The 17685-nt window shown below is 40.3% G+C and overlaps 2 protein-coding genes and 1 non-coding gene across 3 annotated transcripts in view; 1 reads left to right on the forward strand and 2 right to left on the reverse strand.

The window, feature by feature from the left end:
• ELF1 (E74 like ETS transcription factor 1) overlaps nucleotides 1-12332 on the reverse strand; it is a 104102-nt gene extending 91770 nt beyond the window's left edge. The window contains exon 1 of the mRNA XM_032402913.1: nucleotides 11830-12332. The gene's annotated coding sequence lies outside the window, so the exon portion shown is untranslated. The remainder of the gene's footprint in view (nucleotides 1-11829) is intronic.
• TRNAE-UUC lies at nucleotides 11728-11799 on the reverse strand. The gene has a single exon. It is a non-coding gene; the product is annotated as a tRNA-Glu (tRNA).
• Nucleotides 12333-12338: 6 nt separating the features above from the next.
• The window catches only part of WBP4 (WW domain binding protein 4), a 63219-nt gene continuing 57872 nt past the window's right edge, over nucleotides 12339-17685 (forward strand). The window contains exons 1-4 of the mRNA XM_032402917.1: nucleotides 12339-12636; nucleotides 13631-13703; nucleotides 15823-15885; nucleotides 15975-16098. Coding sequence (XP_032258808.1) covers nucleotides 12635-12636; nucleotides 13631-13703; nucleotides 15823-15885; nucleotides 15975-16098 — 262 coding nt within the window. The 5' untranslated portion in view covers nucleotides 12339-12634. The remainder of the gene's footprint in view (nucleotides 12637-13630; nucleotides 13704-15822; nucleotides 15886-15974; nucleotides 16099-17685) is intronic.

Here is a 17685-nt window from a genome sequence, read left to right on the forward strand (position 1 = left end):
CATCATACTGAACATACCATATTATTCAGCTGTTAAGAATGATTATCTGGGGGCACCTGGCTCAATCATTAAGCGTCCGCCTTCGGCTCAGGTCATGATCCCAGGGTCCTGGGATCCAGCCCCGCATTGGGCTCCCTGCTCCTCGGGAAGCCTGCTTCTCCTCTCCCTCTGCCCCTGCTTGTGTTCCCTCTCTCGCTGTGTCTCTGTCAAATAAATAAATAAAATCTTTAAAAAAAAAAAGAATGATTATCTGTATAAAATGGTGTAGACACGAAAAAGTCTCCAGAATACATGTAAGTGACATATGCAAGTTATAAACAGTACATGTCACGTACAATCAACATCTATGCATGTGTGGTCCTTATTTCAATATCTGAAGTAATGGTCAACTGAAAGTTAACAGTATTTATACTGTTAAGATTTTTATGATCTTTATTATTTGTTTTTTGGTATTTAAGTAGTTTCTGTGTGCCTGGCACTGTTCTATAGACTCAGGATACAGTTTACCTATAGATTCATGTTAACATTCAGGCAGAGTCCCTGAAGGAACTGTGATGAAGGAAATCAGCAAAGTAACATAGTGACCAAGAAAACCCACTTTCAGTAGGGACAGCCTCTCTGAAAACGGGGCAGCTGCCTTGAGACCTGAATGCTGAGGAGCCAGTCGTACCCAGCAGAAGCTGGGGAGGAATACTATTAACAGAGGAAGTTATAGGAGCAAACAAAGGCAATTCGGCAGGAGTAAGCACCATGCTTCTTAGAGCGCAAGGAGGGAAGAAATAAGAAAAGCGGGTAGAGAGTACTAACCTGGAACATATTACCACTTTGAAAGTCAGGAAAAAGGATCAAGCTCGTCTCATCCTAAAAAATCAAAAACTTTTACCACTATCCCAATCATACTAGAAGACAAAACTTTGAAAATCTTTCCTTCCTAAGTGCTTGCCATACGTATCTCATTTAAGTCAGGCCAGAGCTATTAAAAAGCATTCAGAAAATTTCAAAGTAGAGCATTCTCGGGGCAACAGTTCTCCAAGGCCATTCACAGAACAGATGCATGAGAATCCTCTGAAGACAAGTACACAGTGCAAACATACATTCCTGAGTCCTATAGCTAAGGTTCAAATTGATTAAGTGGGAATCAGGATTCTCTATTTTTACTTCCCAGATGACCAGAAGTTAGTATAGTGACAAAGAGACCTCCATACCTCAACAGGCCTGACTGCCCTGTATATATGTAGATGTATGTATGTAGAATGCCATATCTAGATTAAGTCCGTGAGAAGGTCATATTTGTGTTCGGTAGATCCTATTTAGGAAATCAGCAAGGTGTGTAATATATTTTTCAAGCATCTCATAGATCCAAAAAAGATATTCTTTAAACTCACACTTTTCCATAGAAACAAATCCAATCATTTGACAACCCCAAACCCATCTACCATTCTTTCTCACTCCCTTCACAGCCAAACTTCCTCAAAGATTTGTCTATATTCCATTTCTTCACTTTCCTCTCATTCTTTGACTCATTCTAATCTAATCTAATCTAATCCTACCCCTTTTAAACCACTAAATCTGTAAAGTCAATGACCACACAGGGCGAAAACCTAATTAATGTTTTTGGAACTTGTTTTGTTAGACCTAATAAATGCTCTCTCCTGGTTTTCCCCCAATTCTGGAGTACTTTTCCTTAGTTTTCTCTGCCCTACCTCCACTACCTCACCACTGAACATAAGAGGTTCTAAAGATTCCACTGAAAGCCCTTTTCTCTTTCCAAACTCTCCCTGGGCAAATCCATCCATTTCTGGGGTTTCAACTACCAAGCCAGAGCATAAAGGTGAAAATCACCTCTGCTAAATTGCCCTTGACAATCCCCTTAAATTCACTGTTGAAGTTTTATCACATCAACAGGTCACACTGGCAATCAATATATCATCTGAATAAATATAAATGAACCATTTTTCCCTCTGGCATTCAAGCACCAGATTAAGTAGGTAATTCATATTTAAAAGCCACATTGTAAGAGAAGATGCAGGATTTTTCTCCTTCTACTCCGTTCCACCTCCCTACTCCCTGGTTTAAAACCCATCAACATCTGCCATCTCTGCTTAAAATAACATTCAAAATCCTTTTTTTTTTTTTTTAAGATTTTTTTTATTTATTCATTTGAGACAGAGATACAGAGAGAGAGCATGAGCAGGGGGAGGGGCAGAGGGAGAGGCAGAAGCGACGTCCCGCTGAGCAGGGAGCCCTACTTGGGGCTCCATCCCAGGACCTAGAGTTCATGACCTGAACCAAAGGCAGACGCTCAACCATCTGAGCCACCCCGGTGCCTCAACATTCAAAATCCTTGCAATGGCCTACAATGACTTATATAATCTGATACATGCCCTGGTCACCACCCCCCACTTTTCATACATCACAGCCCTCAGGGCCTTCTTTCATCTCCCAAAGGATACCCTTCCTTGCCCTGCTTTGGAGCTTTTGCAAAATGCTACTCCCTCGTGCCTCCCCTCCCTTTCCACTCCTCTCTTCCTCCTAGCCACTGCTTACTCATCCTTCAGGTCTCTATTCAAATGTCATTTTCTTGGAGAAGCCTTTTCAGTGTAGCCTTTCCACCTACTTTGTCAGGGGTCTCCCTGGTATGCATGTAACATTCAAGCACGCTTTTTATTTGTTCAATCAGTATCTGCCTCCTGCTCTAAACCGTAACCTTTATGAGGATCTTTGTCTGCTTTTTTCATGGTTCTATCCCCAGCACCTAACACGTGAATATAAACCAAATTAACAACCTCAATCTCATTACAGAGGTTTTTATAATCTTACCACTTGCATATCCAAATATAAATTCAAATTTGCCTTTAAAAAAAAACTATGGTAAAATATACATAAAATTTATCATCTTAACCATTTTTAATTCTACAGTTCAGTGGCAATAAGTATAATCATACTGCTGGGCAACCAATCTCCAGAACTCTTTTCATCTTGCAAAACTGAAACTCTATATCCCAATTCCCCCTTCCCCCAACCCCTAGCAGTCATCATTCCAATTTCTGTCTCTATGATTTCGATTACACTTGATACCACAAGTGGAATCATGCAGTATTTATCTTTGTGTGACTAGTTTATTTCACTTAGCATGATGTCCTCCAGGTTCATCCATGTTGTAGTAAATTGCAAAATATCCTTCCTTTTTAAGACTGAAAAAATATTCCACTGTATGTATATACATTTTGTTTATCCATTAATCCACTGAAGAACATTTGGGTTATTTCCACCTTTTGACTATTGTGAATAATGTCGCTGTGAAGATAGATGTACAGAGTCTCCCTGAGACTCTCCTTTTAGTTCTTTGGGGTGTAGAGCCAGAAATGGGATTGCTGGATCAGACAGTAATACTACTTCAAATTTTTTTGAGGAACCACCATAATGCTTTCCACAGTGGCTGTACCATTTTACATTCCCATGAATAGTATACAAGGGCTCCGATTTCTCCACATTCTCTCCAACACTTGTTATTTCCTGTCTTTTTTTATAGCAGCCATTCTAATGAGTCTGAGGTTTTGCTTTTATATAAACTTTATGTGCTTTCTTTTTCCTACAAAGCTGTGGTAAAAAGCCCCCTCAAAACATGCACCATAAACTAACCCAAGACATTCTAGAAAATAATGAAAATGGAAAAGAGACAGTCTTTGAAAGCAGGATTTTAAGGAACAATAAAATTGTGGTTCATGTGCAGTGGCAAAAAAAAAAAGAAGGAAAAACAAATAAAAGAAATGGCATTCCTACTCATATCTGAAATTCCCTGATGCCAACTGCCTGCTTGGAACTCCTTAAGCCTATATTCTGCCTTCCATCATGACACTTCCCTTCACCCTTACCCACACCTGTGTACCTTCCCAGAGTGCTGGGACTGTGTCTGCAGTCAATCTCTTCCGGTCACACTCTTCCCTCCTACTTCAGCTCTTACAACTGGGTCAGTGCCTGCCCTACTCAGTGGGTGATTGAGTGGCAGGGCCCTAACCTTCCCAGTTAATAGGGTCATCTGTATCCCTTGGCATAAGGGAGTATCAGTGATAAATACAGATGTCAGGAAAGCTAGGGTAAAACAACTCCCATTACAACCTTGAAAGTTTGAATTAAATGTTTAATTAAATCTGGAAACAGATAAAAAGCTATATACAAAGCAATACATCAACACATCCTAAATCAGAAATGTATCCTGGTCTTGGGATTTTAAATCCAAAAGAAAGTTTTACTAAATTAAAAGATTAAACTACAAATAAAGATTTAAGATCGTCTAGTAGGACTGTCTGGACATAGAAGTCACTAGCTAAATACCTTCCCAGAGATCTAAAATAAAGCAAAAAAAAAAAAAAAAAAAGTTTAAATCAAAGTTACTTATTTAATAGTGAGTAGTCTGAATTCAAAAATAAAATGTTAAATTTGCACATACAGGTGCGTACACAAAACTTACGAAACCATTGTTATTCCTTTATCAAAATTCAAGTCACCTATACTGGAATTACTTTTCAGAGAACAAAATATTTTATATTTACATTTGTGAAAATGAACCCCCTGAGAAGTAAAAGGAAACGCTAACTGCCATTAATCCTAAAACAGTCACCATTCCAGCATAAAAAGTCAGATACTGTACAATAACAAAGTGCAGGCTAAAGATCAAACTAAAATTTTCTTTATATAAGTACAATGTCATTTACAGTTTTAAAAATGATATGATAATGAAACCACTAAAGATTAAAAACTATAAATACATCTCTAACTTTACTGGCTCTTTGTCCCAATACTTAGGAAAGGAGCAAATGAACCATGAAGTATTTTGAAAGTTACTTTCCAAACCTTAAATAGTATCTAAATAATACTGTTTTTTATACAGCAATGTACCTTGTAAGCCTAGATAAACATTTGCATTTTCAAGATTCATGGTCTACTTCATATAAATTAGAGTATACGTCAACTATAGAATATAAGATATAAATGTTGCAAAAAAAAATTATGAAAAGTCACCCCCAGTCCCATTCATTTACTTTGAAAAGGTTAAATAAAATGAAACCATTTAAAGTATATCATCATATGTGCCATGCTATACTTCTGAGAAAAATTCAGAAATATTTAATTACTTAAAATCATGAACATTCTATTTGAAAATCTCTTCGTTACCAAAATGTAAGGTCCTTAAGATGAAGTATCAGGTAACTTAAGGGGCTGGGGTCCAGTTGATACTTCATCCACTCTCCTCCTCAGCCTAGATACCACATTCAGAAAGAATGGACAATTGCTGACCTCAGAATGCCGCTTAAGCCCACTTCTGCTTTACTGTTAACACAAATTTCAAGCGCTAAATGGCTACTCCACCCCTCCTGACACCTCAGGGAATACAAGCCATTTACAACATTGGGCTATAAACAGCTCTTCTGCTAGGAAAGTTTTATTTTGTCGAGTTCTAGACGGAACCATTTCCTGAGTTGCAGAGAGCAAATAAGTCTTTCATAATTACTATTTCATTTTGATTCAAGCTAGTTTACCAATTTAATTTGTGAGCAGACTGCCCTTCTAAATAAGTAACATTGAATAAAATCCAAATTATTTACATAAATACACTTAAGGCAATTTATCAAAGTCTGGAGAACTTTTTTTTTTTTTTAGTCTGGAGAACTTCTAACAATAAAATCCAACTCTACAAAAAATGAGAAGGGAAGGTCACTTTCACTTAGCCAAAGAAGGGGGAGGGTGGAGACTTTTCAAATATTTCTCAAGAGCTACAACTGTCAAAAACAGTACCATATGTATTATAACATTGGATGAAAAAATGAGTACAATAGAAGGAAAAAAAAGACTATTTTACAACATGCCACAGTGTTTTTTTGTTTTTGTTTTTGTTTTTTAGATTTATTTATTTATTTATGTGAGAGAGCGAGAGAACACACAAGCAGGAGGGAGCTGCAGGCAGAGGGAGAAGCAGATGCGGGACTCAATCCCAGTATCCTGAGATCATGATCTGAGCTGAAGGCAGATACTTACCCAACTCAGCCACCCAGGCTTCCCCGCCACAATGTTTTAAAAAACACACTTTTTGATAAGAAATTTCTGGAGCAAATAAGTATCTAAAAAGCATTCTTAAATTTCTTTGCAACTTCCTAAAGCTATTGATTGTATTTTAAATTTCCTTTATTTAAAAGCCTCAGAAAAAATTCAGAAAACAAATTTCAACTTGCCATTTAATTACCATAACCCACATATACCGATATAGAAGAACCATAATGAGTTCTAAAATAGTGAATTTCAAATGAATGAAGTTTTATTAGAATTCTTGATGATATTAGGTTTAAGTTATACTGTCCACAGGGTGGCAGTCTCACAGCCTTAAATTTGTCTCTGGATTCAATGTACAATTTTAGTATTCAAAAAGCCACACCCACATACACATACAGGTGGGCAATAGTAGTTTACTGTCTGACCAACCCTAGGAGCAAAAATTGTCTGTTCTCACCAAAAAAACAAACAACAACAACAAAAAACTATGCTTTGTAACCTCCCTATTTCTTTTAGGAGTATTTACTTCCTGACATCTTCAATTTTTTCTTCCATTTACCTTTTTTTTTTAATCTCATCCTTTGTATTCTGCTGCTACCACCCTATTTAAGGTGAGAATAGAGACAAGGAGAGCTATTAAATTATTTCTGTACTTCTGGAGACACTCCACCTTGTTTAAGGCCTAACCCAAAGGGAGAGGGGGAGCAGGAACAGGAAGATGAGAGTGGACACTACAAACACAATCCCTCCTTTCTCCAGCTCATCCTGCACACTACTACCAATATAATTCCATCAAAACACTTATATTACTAGAAATCCCTTCTCCCAGCTAAGTAAATTCCTTATCCCCAAATTCAAAGACCTTCACAATCAGAACCTTCCAAAATTTCCTGAGTGCTCTGGAAGAGTTAAGGGGATCTGTAAAATAAACTTCACTTTGAATAGACCTTCCAACTTCCTGGTTTTCATTCATTCATTCAAATAGTTTTTACATACTCTCTGAGTGCCAAGCACACTGTTCCAGGTGCTGATGGTACAGAAAGGAACAAGTCAAAGTCCCTGCTTCAAAGTTATTCTCGACTGGACAGTCTGAATTGGGAGTCTCGTTAGGGGTGAGGGAATAAACCCCGATGCACTTCCAGCGCTCTGCAAGTAGAGAAGCACCCCTGGAAGCATACTAGTGGTTGGGGGGGTGATAAAGACACCAGAGATCTGACAGCACGGACATTGTCTGCTGCAGGCCCTAATCTATTTTTGCAGCCTTATTTCCAATTCCTATCCTACTTGTACCCTCAGTTCAGCCAAAATGTGCTAGCAACTGTTAATGTGCCTCTGCTCCTGCCTGCTTCCTTCTTAATGCCTTGCTTTCCACCACATCACCTCCACCAGCAAAAGCCTAGCCAGACCTCAAAGCCCATCCGAAATGTTGCCTCCTACAGGAGGCCTTTCCCCATTCACTTCACATGAATCCAGATGTGATATTTTGGAGGCCTTCAAACCCATGTAACTCTTGGCTTAGTTCCCTCTGAGCATTTATCACACTATACATCGTATCATAATTATCTGTACAGATTAACCTCCTTCATCAGCTATTTACTGAACACTTGCTCCATTCCTGGACTATCTAGGAGCTAGAACTGCAGTGTTAAATTATTCCACTAATATTTTTAAACGCTTACTATCCAAATGATAAATATAAAATGTAAAGACAAAATATTATATATGCTTTTTACTACTTCAATCTTTTTTTTTTTAAGTTTTGTTGATATAATCTACATATCATAGTTCACCCATTCAAAGAGTAGAATTTAGTGTTTAGGTTATTTACTGAGTTGTGCAACCATTATCATTATTAGATTATTTTAGGACAATCACTCTAAAAAGTAACCTTTATCTCCATTAGCAGTCACTCTGAGCCCTGTAACCACTGCCCCCTCACCTCCCAATCCTAGGCAACCATTATCTATCTATCCTCTTTCTCTTATAGAATTGCCTATCATGGACAGTTCATATAAATGGAATCATATAAAATGTGGTCTTTTGAGCTGGCTTCTTCTGCTTAGCATAACAATCTTGAAACTGATCCATGTTGTGGTATGTATCAGTTCATTCTCTTTTATTGCCAAATAATATTTGATTGTATAGATACATCTCGTTTTATTATTCAGTTGATATTTGCACTTTCACTTTCTGCTTATGAATAATGTTCTTCTAAACATGTGTACAAGTTTTTGTGCAGGCGGGTTTTAATTTCTCTTGAATGGAAAGGCTGGGTCGTATGGTAACTCTATGTTTAACATTTTGAGGGAACTGCCATCCTGTTTTCCAAAGAGACTGCACGTCACTTTACAGTCTACCAGCATTGCATGAGGGTTCCAACTACTTCACTATTGTTTGAATCTTAAAGAGCAAGAATGATTTCACTATTCAGTATCCTTACCCTCATGGAGCTTATACTCTAGTGGAAAAAAGACAAATAAATAGAAAAAAAATAAATGTGTTAATTTCAAGTATTAAGAAAAAGGAGAAAACAAAAGAGAGTAAAGTAACCAAAAGAAAAGGATGATCAGAAAGACCTCACTGAGGAGGTAATGTTGACCTGAAATATGAATATTCTAGGCAGTGGTAACACCAAGAAATAAAAGTGAGAAAAGAACAAGTTTGGCATGGTCAAGGAACAAAAAGGAAGCCAGTGTGGCTATGTATAATGAAGAGGCGGAGAAGATAGGAGGTGAAGTTGGGGGGGTAGAGGCCAGATAATATTCGACCACGGTAAAGTCCTTGGATTTTAAATGCCATCATTTTTTAATCCCTTATATTTCTTTAATATAGGTGTTCATCTGTGAAAACATTCCTTAAATGGTCACATATCTTCTGATTGCACCTAATAGTAGCAAATATTAAAGAGACTACTTAGGTAAATATGTACCATTCAATTAGTATCGCTTTACTCTGTGGCCCAAGGGAGGACACCTAAAACATGACTACCAACGGCCTTTTTGGTAACAAGGCACAAGCTTATGAATGAAGCTTTACAAATTTATCACCAAGCCTTAACCAATTTAAGGTGTATGCCTTACTGACAGTAACTAGCAGCTCAGTCTTAAAATATTAAGGTCATTTTCAATAAAGCATGCTAGTAAGAATATAGTTGCATATAATGCTCATGATTTAAACCTAGGTTTCATTCTTTTCAATTGAATTCTGATTGCTTTTCTCATTCTACTAATTAAAAATTAATATTCAACAGGCAAACATAAAACATGGGCACAAATCTCTATATTGCTTAAATTTTTTAAAAATAGTTTTCACATATTACTGCTATATGTTTTTTTTAAAGAAGAAAATGTTTTTAAAACTCCAGTAACATAAATGCTACTCCTTTGATAAAAGAACCCATTACCTAGTCAAACTTTATTAAGGTGAAATTCTCTTCTACCATCCCAGCTTGATCTCCCATGCCTCTCTCTCCCTCTAGGCACTGTGTTCAGACTATTTGCCAGCTTCATACTTGTTGACCCCACCTCCCCCTCCTAGCCCCCCACCCATCCTCCACCCCCCTCAGCTTTAAGACACACATTCCCCACCAGGAGAAATCCAACCAGTTCTTCAAGGTCCAGGGCAAACACTCTCCCCTCTACCTCTCTCTGCCAGTTCTCAGGAGTAGAAGTGATGTCTCACCTCTGTGTTTCTGCAGCATAACTTCTGCAACTCAGATATTGCCTTACCCTGTTTGGCCTGGTACACAATATAGGAGTCTGAGAAATATTGTCACCAAACTACTTCCCTCAGCATACCTTCAAATATATATAAAGCAAAGCTATTTGCAATTCCTCGGTGCTCAGTTGAAAATCACATCCAACCACAATATGATACCAACTCATCACAAAATGCAAGGTCAAGTAGAGTTGTTAAGCCCTCTCCAGAGACAAGGCAGAGGGGTCTTTCCTTCCTTCCAAATTCCGACTGAATTCTTTATAGTAAATGGTTTCTTAATGACACAATCCCGCTCTTCATTCAAATGAAACTTTCCCCACATAAATAAAACTTTTCCACATGCATTACCTATTCAAGAATTGCTCAACAATTCTTGCAACTCCAACCAAAGTTTCTGAATGATACGTATTTTCCAGAATTTACGGCTGTAAACCCAGAGTACAGAGAAGGTGGAAGATTCACACAAGGTGTGAATCGCAAGCTAATCAGAGAAGCGAAAATACAATTCCATTCAGTATTGTACCCACAACCTACTAACACGAACCTGATCAGGAACTTTCAAAAGCGTGTGATGGTGCTTGTCGTAAATATTCAAACATCTGAGTTAACGAACAGATAAAATATTTTTAATTATGAAAGTTTACTTACAACGTAAAAATGATTAATCCTTAGTCATGCAGATCACGTTAACAGATATTTCAAAACTCACTGTGCAATTAAAATATAAAAGTTTGGGAATGCGCACATTAACCACCAATCTTCTGCTCTTATTAATGGCACTGACCAGAAACCTATCCACAAGAGCCACTTTTTCAGTCTCCATTTGTTCCCAGAGGCCCAATGGACTAAACATTATAGCTCACCCCATCTTCTAATTTCAGCTTGCGTTTAAGATAACGCTTTTGTTTCATTTACAGCTCACATGCTGCTGACACAGCTGCCCCTTCTTTGTAATAAACACAGGGCTTCTATATTTAAAAATACAGTGAAACTTTGTTATAACATCCCCTCCCCAGTCTCCAGCCAGTTTTCTCTTCCAAGCCCCACCTCCACCCTAAGATTTTTCTATCCGCGGCGCTCAAAACGTTAGACCCTTTGGACAGTTAAATTTCTTCTTTAAAGACATCTCATCATAGTGGTATTTTTCTTCTCCGCAGCATGTGCGCGCGCGTCTGTGTGCGCGCTTTAAAGCGGGGCGGGAGGATTGGGGGGTGGCGGGCGGGGGGAATTCCCTTCCCCGGAGGCCTTCCCAGGCAATGGCACTCAAGTCTGTGGCTCTGGAGTCCGCGGGACTTTGGTGCGCTGAAACGAGCGCCCCCGAGGTCAGGTTGGGCCGAGCTGGCCGGCGGGCTCGGCCGCTGCGGGACAGCCGGGTGGACACGCGGCCGATCGGACGGTGACGGGCAGCGGCGCGGACGGGAAAGCGCGCCCGAGGGCGCCGAGGCTCGCCAGACCGCCACGCCGCCGCGCGCCCCGCGACAGGCGGCTTTGTGCCGGGGGTCGGGTCCCGTAAACAGCCGGCGGAAAGAGAACGAGGACTCCGAACGGGGTGCGGACTCCCGGCGCCGAGGGCAGGGGGTGAACACGCCCCGCGTCACTTGGGACGGTCGGAAAACCGCGGCCGCGGAGGGTGTGGGCCCCGGGGGGGCGCTGGGAGGAGATAAAGCGACCAGGGTTAATCATCACCTCCCGAGCGCCTGGGAAAGGACGACTCGGGGCAGAGGGGCGAGAGGGCAGCCCCTGGAAAGTGAAACTCCCCGGCGGCTCAGCCCCCCAGCCAGAGGAGGGAGGCGAGGGACCCCAGCGTACTCGCTCCTCCAGCCGCCCGGGTCACGAAGTCACCAAAGACTACACTAATGCTCGTTTTTCACAAACATCACGAGAACGAAACAAGAAGAGAGCCAGAATATTGGAAATAAAATAAGTAAGTTTCCCCATTCGGTTTTTAAAAATGCCACAACGTTCCCATACCGGGAGTCGAACCCGGGCCGCCTGGGTGAAAACCAGGAATCCTAACCGCTAGACCATATGGGAAGTGCTGATAGAGACGCCGCCGTGACTCACCTGACAAGCGCAGGCGCCCCGACTGCCGCCGCTCGGCTTCCCCGCGCCGCTGCTCCCTCCGCCGCCTCTGCGCCACTCGAGCCGTAGCGCCGCCGCCGCCGCTGCCCACGCGCTCCCCGAGCGAAGGAACTAGCTCGGCCCGTGCGCGCGGGGGCGGGGCGGGGTCAGTCCGCCGCCTCCGGAAAGTTCTGAGGCAAAGCCCCGCAACTCGCGGCTCCGAAACCAGCTGTTTCACTTTTCTTTTTCTAACTCCGCCAACGGCCCCCAGCCTACAGGTCCGGGTTGCTTCGCTGGTCAAAGTGCGTGCGGACTAGTTGGCAAAGTTGAGGGCGGCGACGTCTCGGGGAACAGCTGTTTGCGTTCGGGGCGGAGGCGGCGCGCGAGCTCCTCGGCCACGAGCCAGCGAGCCTAGAAGGGTGGAGGTTCTGGATCCCAGGGGAAGAGAGAGTGAAGGCGGGATGATGCGGGGATTTGAGGCGTGACGTTCCTGTCCTTCGGCTCAGGTCCCGTCGCGCTTTCACCCCTTCTCGGTGACCTCAACCCCTTTATACCGACCCCACCTCTCAGGATCCCGGAGTACCGCCCCGTAGGGGGAGGGGAGGAGGAGGAGATTTCGAACGCGGTTTGAGTCGCCCGGGCACCCGTACTTGCGAACCGTGGAACCCTGGTCCCGGGGAAAGAGGGAGGTGTTCGGGTTTGGAGGCTCCGGTGGGCCTCGCGGCCGGCCGGGTCCCAACTCGCCCCGCGTGGGGAACACGAGCTCGAGCCGGACCCGGGGGCGACGCGCGGAGCGGCTGGTCCAGTCATGTGAGTCGGGTCTCAGGCTCTAAACAACGAGGTGTTGTTCCTCTGGGCGGCCCTTTTTCCGCCGAGTCTCGCCCTCCACCACCATCCCCCCCCCCACCTCCTTTCGGCTGGAGGCGTGACGGAGGTGCTCTTAACTCGCTCGGGACCGGCACCAGACCGGCAGGGCGGGTTCTCTGGGCGCTTAGAAATGCTATCCTGCGGAGCGCCCTGGGGGCCTGAAGCTCGGGCTTCGGGAGGGAGGCTGGCGGCCAGTTGAGGTTGGACTGCTGCCCGCGAAGCGACCGGGTGCTCCCTCGCTTGAACAGCTGGGGGGTCGCAAGCACCCTATTCGTTTCTGTAGCGCGTGAACCCAGGGGTATTGTGAAACTTTAGGGTTGGGCTCCGGCCGCCGCCGCCTTCTCCGACTGGTAGAAACGGCCAGTCTTGGTTAGCGTAGTGACTCCCACTCCTACCCCCCACCCCCGCCCCAAGTCTTGCGGGCTAAGAGGTCCCTTAGCTTTTCCAACTCTCTCTTGCCCTGAGGCTCAAGAACAAATTGTATTAACTGATAGTCTCGGAGGAAGCAATCTCCCACCAGAGGAGTCTTGTTCTTTGTTCTTTTGGTGGAAATAACTTGATTTAAAGCAAACTTTGAGCTTCTTCAGGCCTCCATTACAGCAACCTCCCAAAATGCCGGAAAGGCATAGACAAGATAAATCTTTTCCAAGATGTATCTTATTTCTTCACACCGATGGCAGTGGCAAATGAGAAAAAAAAATTTTTTTTAAAGCAATTTTATTAAAGGGAGTTTTAAATCCGGTGCAGACTTTTTCTTTTCTAGTGGCAACAATTTCAGCTAACTGCTGCAGTGAGTTAAATACTAAAGGTAATGTGTGTAACAAGACAAGATGCAGTAACAGGGGCTTATACTTCAAACTCTAAGAAGATGTAAAAACATGCACAATTTTACCTTTTTAATTGTAAATAAGCTTAGACTTGTTTTTCCCTTTTTCAGGGCAGACTACTGGAAGTCGCAACCAAAGAAATTCTGTGATTACTGCAAGTGTTGGATAGCGGACAATAGGCCTGTATGATATTTCCACTCTTAGAGAGCTTAATAATATTGTATTCCTGTGTTTCTTTTTGATCTAAACTCAGTATTTACGAAGCACCTTCATATACATTGCTCTTGATTTTTCAAAGCATTGAAAGATTTCTGTTGTCTTTTCATTTCTTGAAGGAAAGCCATGAGCCTTCTTCCTTTTCATCAGCTTAAATTTGATTATATATTAAGCCAAATTATTTTTCTATGGTCTTTCAGTCACATTCAGAAAATGGACGTTGAGTGGGTCATCTCATCCATGTTTATCCACATTATGATGTTTAATACTACCATATAAAAAGAAACGTAAAAGGGCAAAGCCCTTAATATATAAAAAGGAACATTATTGTAGTTTATTTTGAATCTTTTCTACTCCAGAAATAATTAAACATATTTCCAGAGCTTTGTAGCTATAAATGGTTAAATTTTAAAGAACATCATTACCTCTTTCATGGAATATGAAAATAGCAGCTCTATTAAGCACCTTATTACTGTATCTCTTAATCTAGATTAAGCTTTTAAGACATAAAAGCATCACTGATTTTTTCGCCTTTGTGTGCATGTCATAATAATATATACATAGTACGTAAACACCTGGGTATCTTTTAAATATATATTCCTATCCTTTTTAGTTGATAGAGTTGCATGCATAACAGAACAGTGGCCCCATTTTTAACAATGTTACACTTCTTTGATAGACTTTTATTTACTACTGTCTACAGGAGTTTGGGGATATTTTTCTCCAGGGTTTTGTTTTGGTTTTTGGTCTTTTGAATAGTTGCTAAAGCTCTCAACTATCTTGTTTAACTTAGGCCATCCTTACACATAAATGCCACAAATTTTGAAATCTATACAAATCACTGATAGTTTCTCTTCTGTTGAGGTACCCAGTCAGTTCAGTGAATTTTAGGAGTCATGAAGAGTAAATAATCTCTTCTATGATAGTCTTTCTTCTCCTTGGATTGTTAATATACATCAACTTAACCTTTAATTAGAAACAAAATTATTTTGTTTTCGAATGGGCCTTGAATATTCTTTGGCATAATTTAGGAAACCTGATATATGAAAAATAGAAGGTGAACCTTTGTTTTACAATGTCTCACTTTAAAGAGGAATTCATGGTAGTACTTTAGGATAGCTTAGCTAAGATTTGATTGACAAAATTTATTTTGCAAGGTTTACCAGAAATTTCTTATTGCATAAAACCAGACATTTGCAATTTAGGGAGCATTCCTGACTTTTAAATAGGTGATAACATTCACTCACTCCTTTGTCCCATCCAGTCACCATCATTTTTTGTAAGTTACCACTTTTTTTCATTTTCTTGTCCATTCTTCATTGTTTCTGTATGCACACATAGGTTTTAATTCCAACATATGTAAAACGTAGGATACCATACACACTATCCTTCACCATAGTTTGGTATTTGTTTGTTTGTTTTTTAAATTGAACAGTATGTCCTGGAGCTCTCTCCACATCAGTACGTAGGGAGCTTTGTTCTCTATTCCAGCAGCCAAATTTTGGTAGATAGTTCCAAATTGTCCTCCATTGGAGTTGTACATTTCATACCATTACCACAGTGTATAAAAGTATTTGTTTATAATTTAGAAGGAATTCCTTACTGTCTACTTTTCTCTCAATTTGGAGGAATAAGTTCTAATATTATTGTTTATTCTCTGTGTTTCCAGAGCAGTACAAATTCTAGAGACTTAATGGTTTTGACATTTTATGTTGAGAGGTGTTTCTTGAAGTTTTTTTTTTTCCACTCCTCTTTTGGCTTCATGTCTTGTTTGAGTCCTCGGTACAATCATATTCACTAGATTAGTCATCACAGGTACCTTGCATTTTTCTCCATTGATTCGGTCATCATAGTTTATTTTAAGCACCAAAGGAAACCTAGTCAGAGGATATAATAATAAATAACATGATTCAGTTCCCTCCCATCATTTGATAAAAAGACCAATTTGCATTAAAATTATTTTTCTGTCCGTCATTTTAATTTCAATTTTGTTATGTCCCATTCCCATATTTACTATTACTTTACTATGAACATTATGATGTTGATGTAACCTTCTTTTGCATTTTCTCTTTTATTAATTTTCAAGAGTGTTGAATTTCACGAAAGAGGAAAGAATCATAAGGAAAATGTGGCAAAGAGGATCAGTGAGGTAATTTAGTTTATTTCTTTCTTTGCCAATTTTTCTATGTAAGTATCAGTCCTTTATCTGGCTTTCAATTTTATATGTGTCTCACATAGATTAAACAGAAAAGCCTGGACAAGGCAAAGGAAGAAGAAAAGGCATCAAAGGAGTTTGCCGCAATGGAGGCAGCTGCCCTGAAAGCATACCAAGAGGATTTGAAAAGGCTTGGCTTAGAGTCAGGTAAAAAAGCAGCCAGCATGTTTTAAAACTAACATCAGAGGTCATGCTCAGTGAGCTTTTATTGTTTCCATAAAGAGGTTATACACTCAGGGTATACTCTTAGTGCTTTTCCTGTGCATCATAGCTGTATTTAGACTATGGGACTTTGCTCATGCACTTTTGTTTTACTTTTAAAGCTTCATCTTTTAACACCTCCATTCATAACCATACTACCTTGGTGGTTAGCTAGTCCTAGTTCTGTCCTAGGTCAGTGTTCATTTCAGGCACAGTTGAGTTTTTTAGGTACTTGGCTAAAAAGAGCTATTCATTAAAAAATAGGCCTTGCATTATAACCACAGTTTGTTTTATCCATATGGTCAAAACTATGAATTATGTTTGTTTATGTGGTTGAGTTAGAGTGAATTAGCCTGTTGTGGACAAATTTACTGATTTTACCACTAGAAGGTAGATAATTTTTTTTTAATTGGATAAATTTGACATAAAACATTGTTTATGCAGGTGTTACTTTGATACATTTATATAGTGTAATGGGATTGCTACTGAAGCAATATTTATCAGATTACCTATTACAGTATTGTTGTCTATATTCGTTATACTATGCATTCAATTTCTGTGGCTTATGTACTACTCATTGCAAGTTTATAAACTTAAACAGTATCAGCCTTAACCCCCCAACCCCCTGTCCCCTGGAAATAACAGTTTTACTTTCTGGTTTTCTGAGTTTGACTCTTTTAGATTCCACATACAAGTGATATCATAACAGTATGCTTGTCTTCTCTTTAACTTACCTCACTTATCACAGTATGCTCAGGTTCCATCCATGTTGTTGCAAATGGCAAGATATCCTCCTGTCTCATGGCTGAATAGTATCCCATTATATATATGTACTATATCTTTTTTATCCATTCATCTGGTTGATGGGCATTAAGGTTGTTTATATATCTTGGCTGTTATGAGTAATACTGCAGTAGGTATGGGAGTGCATATATCTCTTTGAAATCCTGCTTATATTTCCAGTGAGTATATACCCAGAAGTGAAATTGCTGGGTCATACGGTAGACCTATTTTTAATTTTTTGAGGAGCCTCCATAAGTTCTCCCTAGTGGTTGGACCAGTTTATTTTGGTACCAATTGTTTTAGAATAAGTTTTTAACATCTGGTGGAACTAGATTCCCCTTATCACTTCTGTTTTATAATTCTGGGTATTTGTCAGTTTACATACACCAGCAGTATATAAGCATTTCCTTTTTTCCACATGGTCACCAGCAAGAAGGTAAATAATTTGGGGGTTTGAAGATAACTCAGCTCCAGATAAAAGGCATTTATTTAATTAGAGTGTATCTATCTTGTTGATGAACTTAGGCTTTAACTTGGGAACTTTTCTGTCAGCATTTCTTCCATGACAAATCCATTGTCTTTAAACTAGGCATATAGCAATCCCAGTTGTTGATCTTGCATAATGGTTGAGATAGTCAACATGGAATGATACTCTTTACTCTAAAAACTTCTTTCCGTTAAGTTTTTAAGCAGACTAATAAGTTAATCAGTATTGCCCTCATCAAATAAGGACAGATGTAACCAGACTTT

Source organism: Phoca vitulina, unplaced genomic scaffold (assembly GCF_004348235.1).
Source record: "Phoca vitulina isolate PV1807 unplaced genomic scaffold, GSC_HSeal_1.0 scaffold5, whole genome shotgun sequence".
In the NCBI taxonomy this organism is placed as follows: Eukaryota; Metazoa; Chordata; class Mammalia; order Carnivora; family Phocidae; genus Phoca; species Phoca vitulina.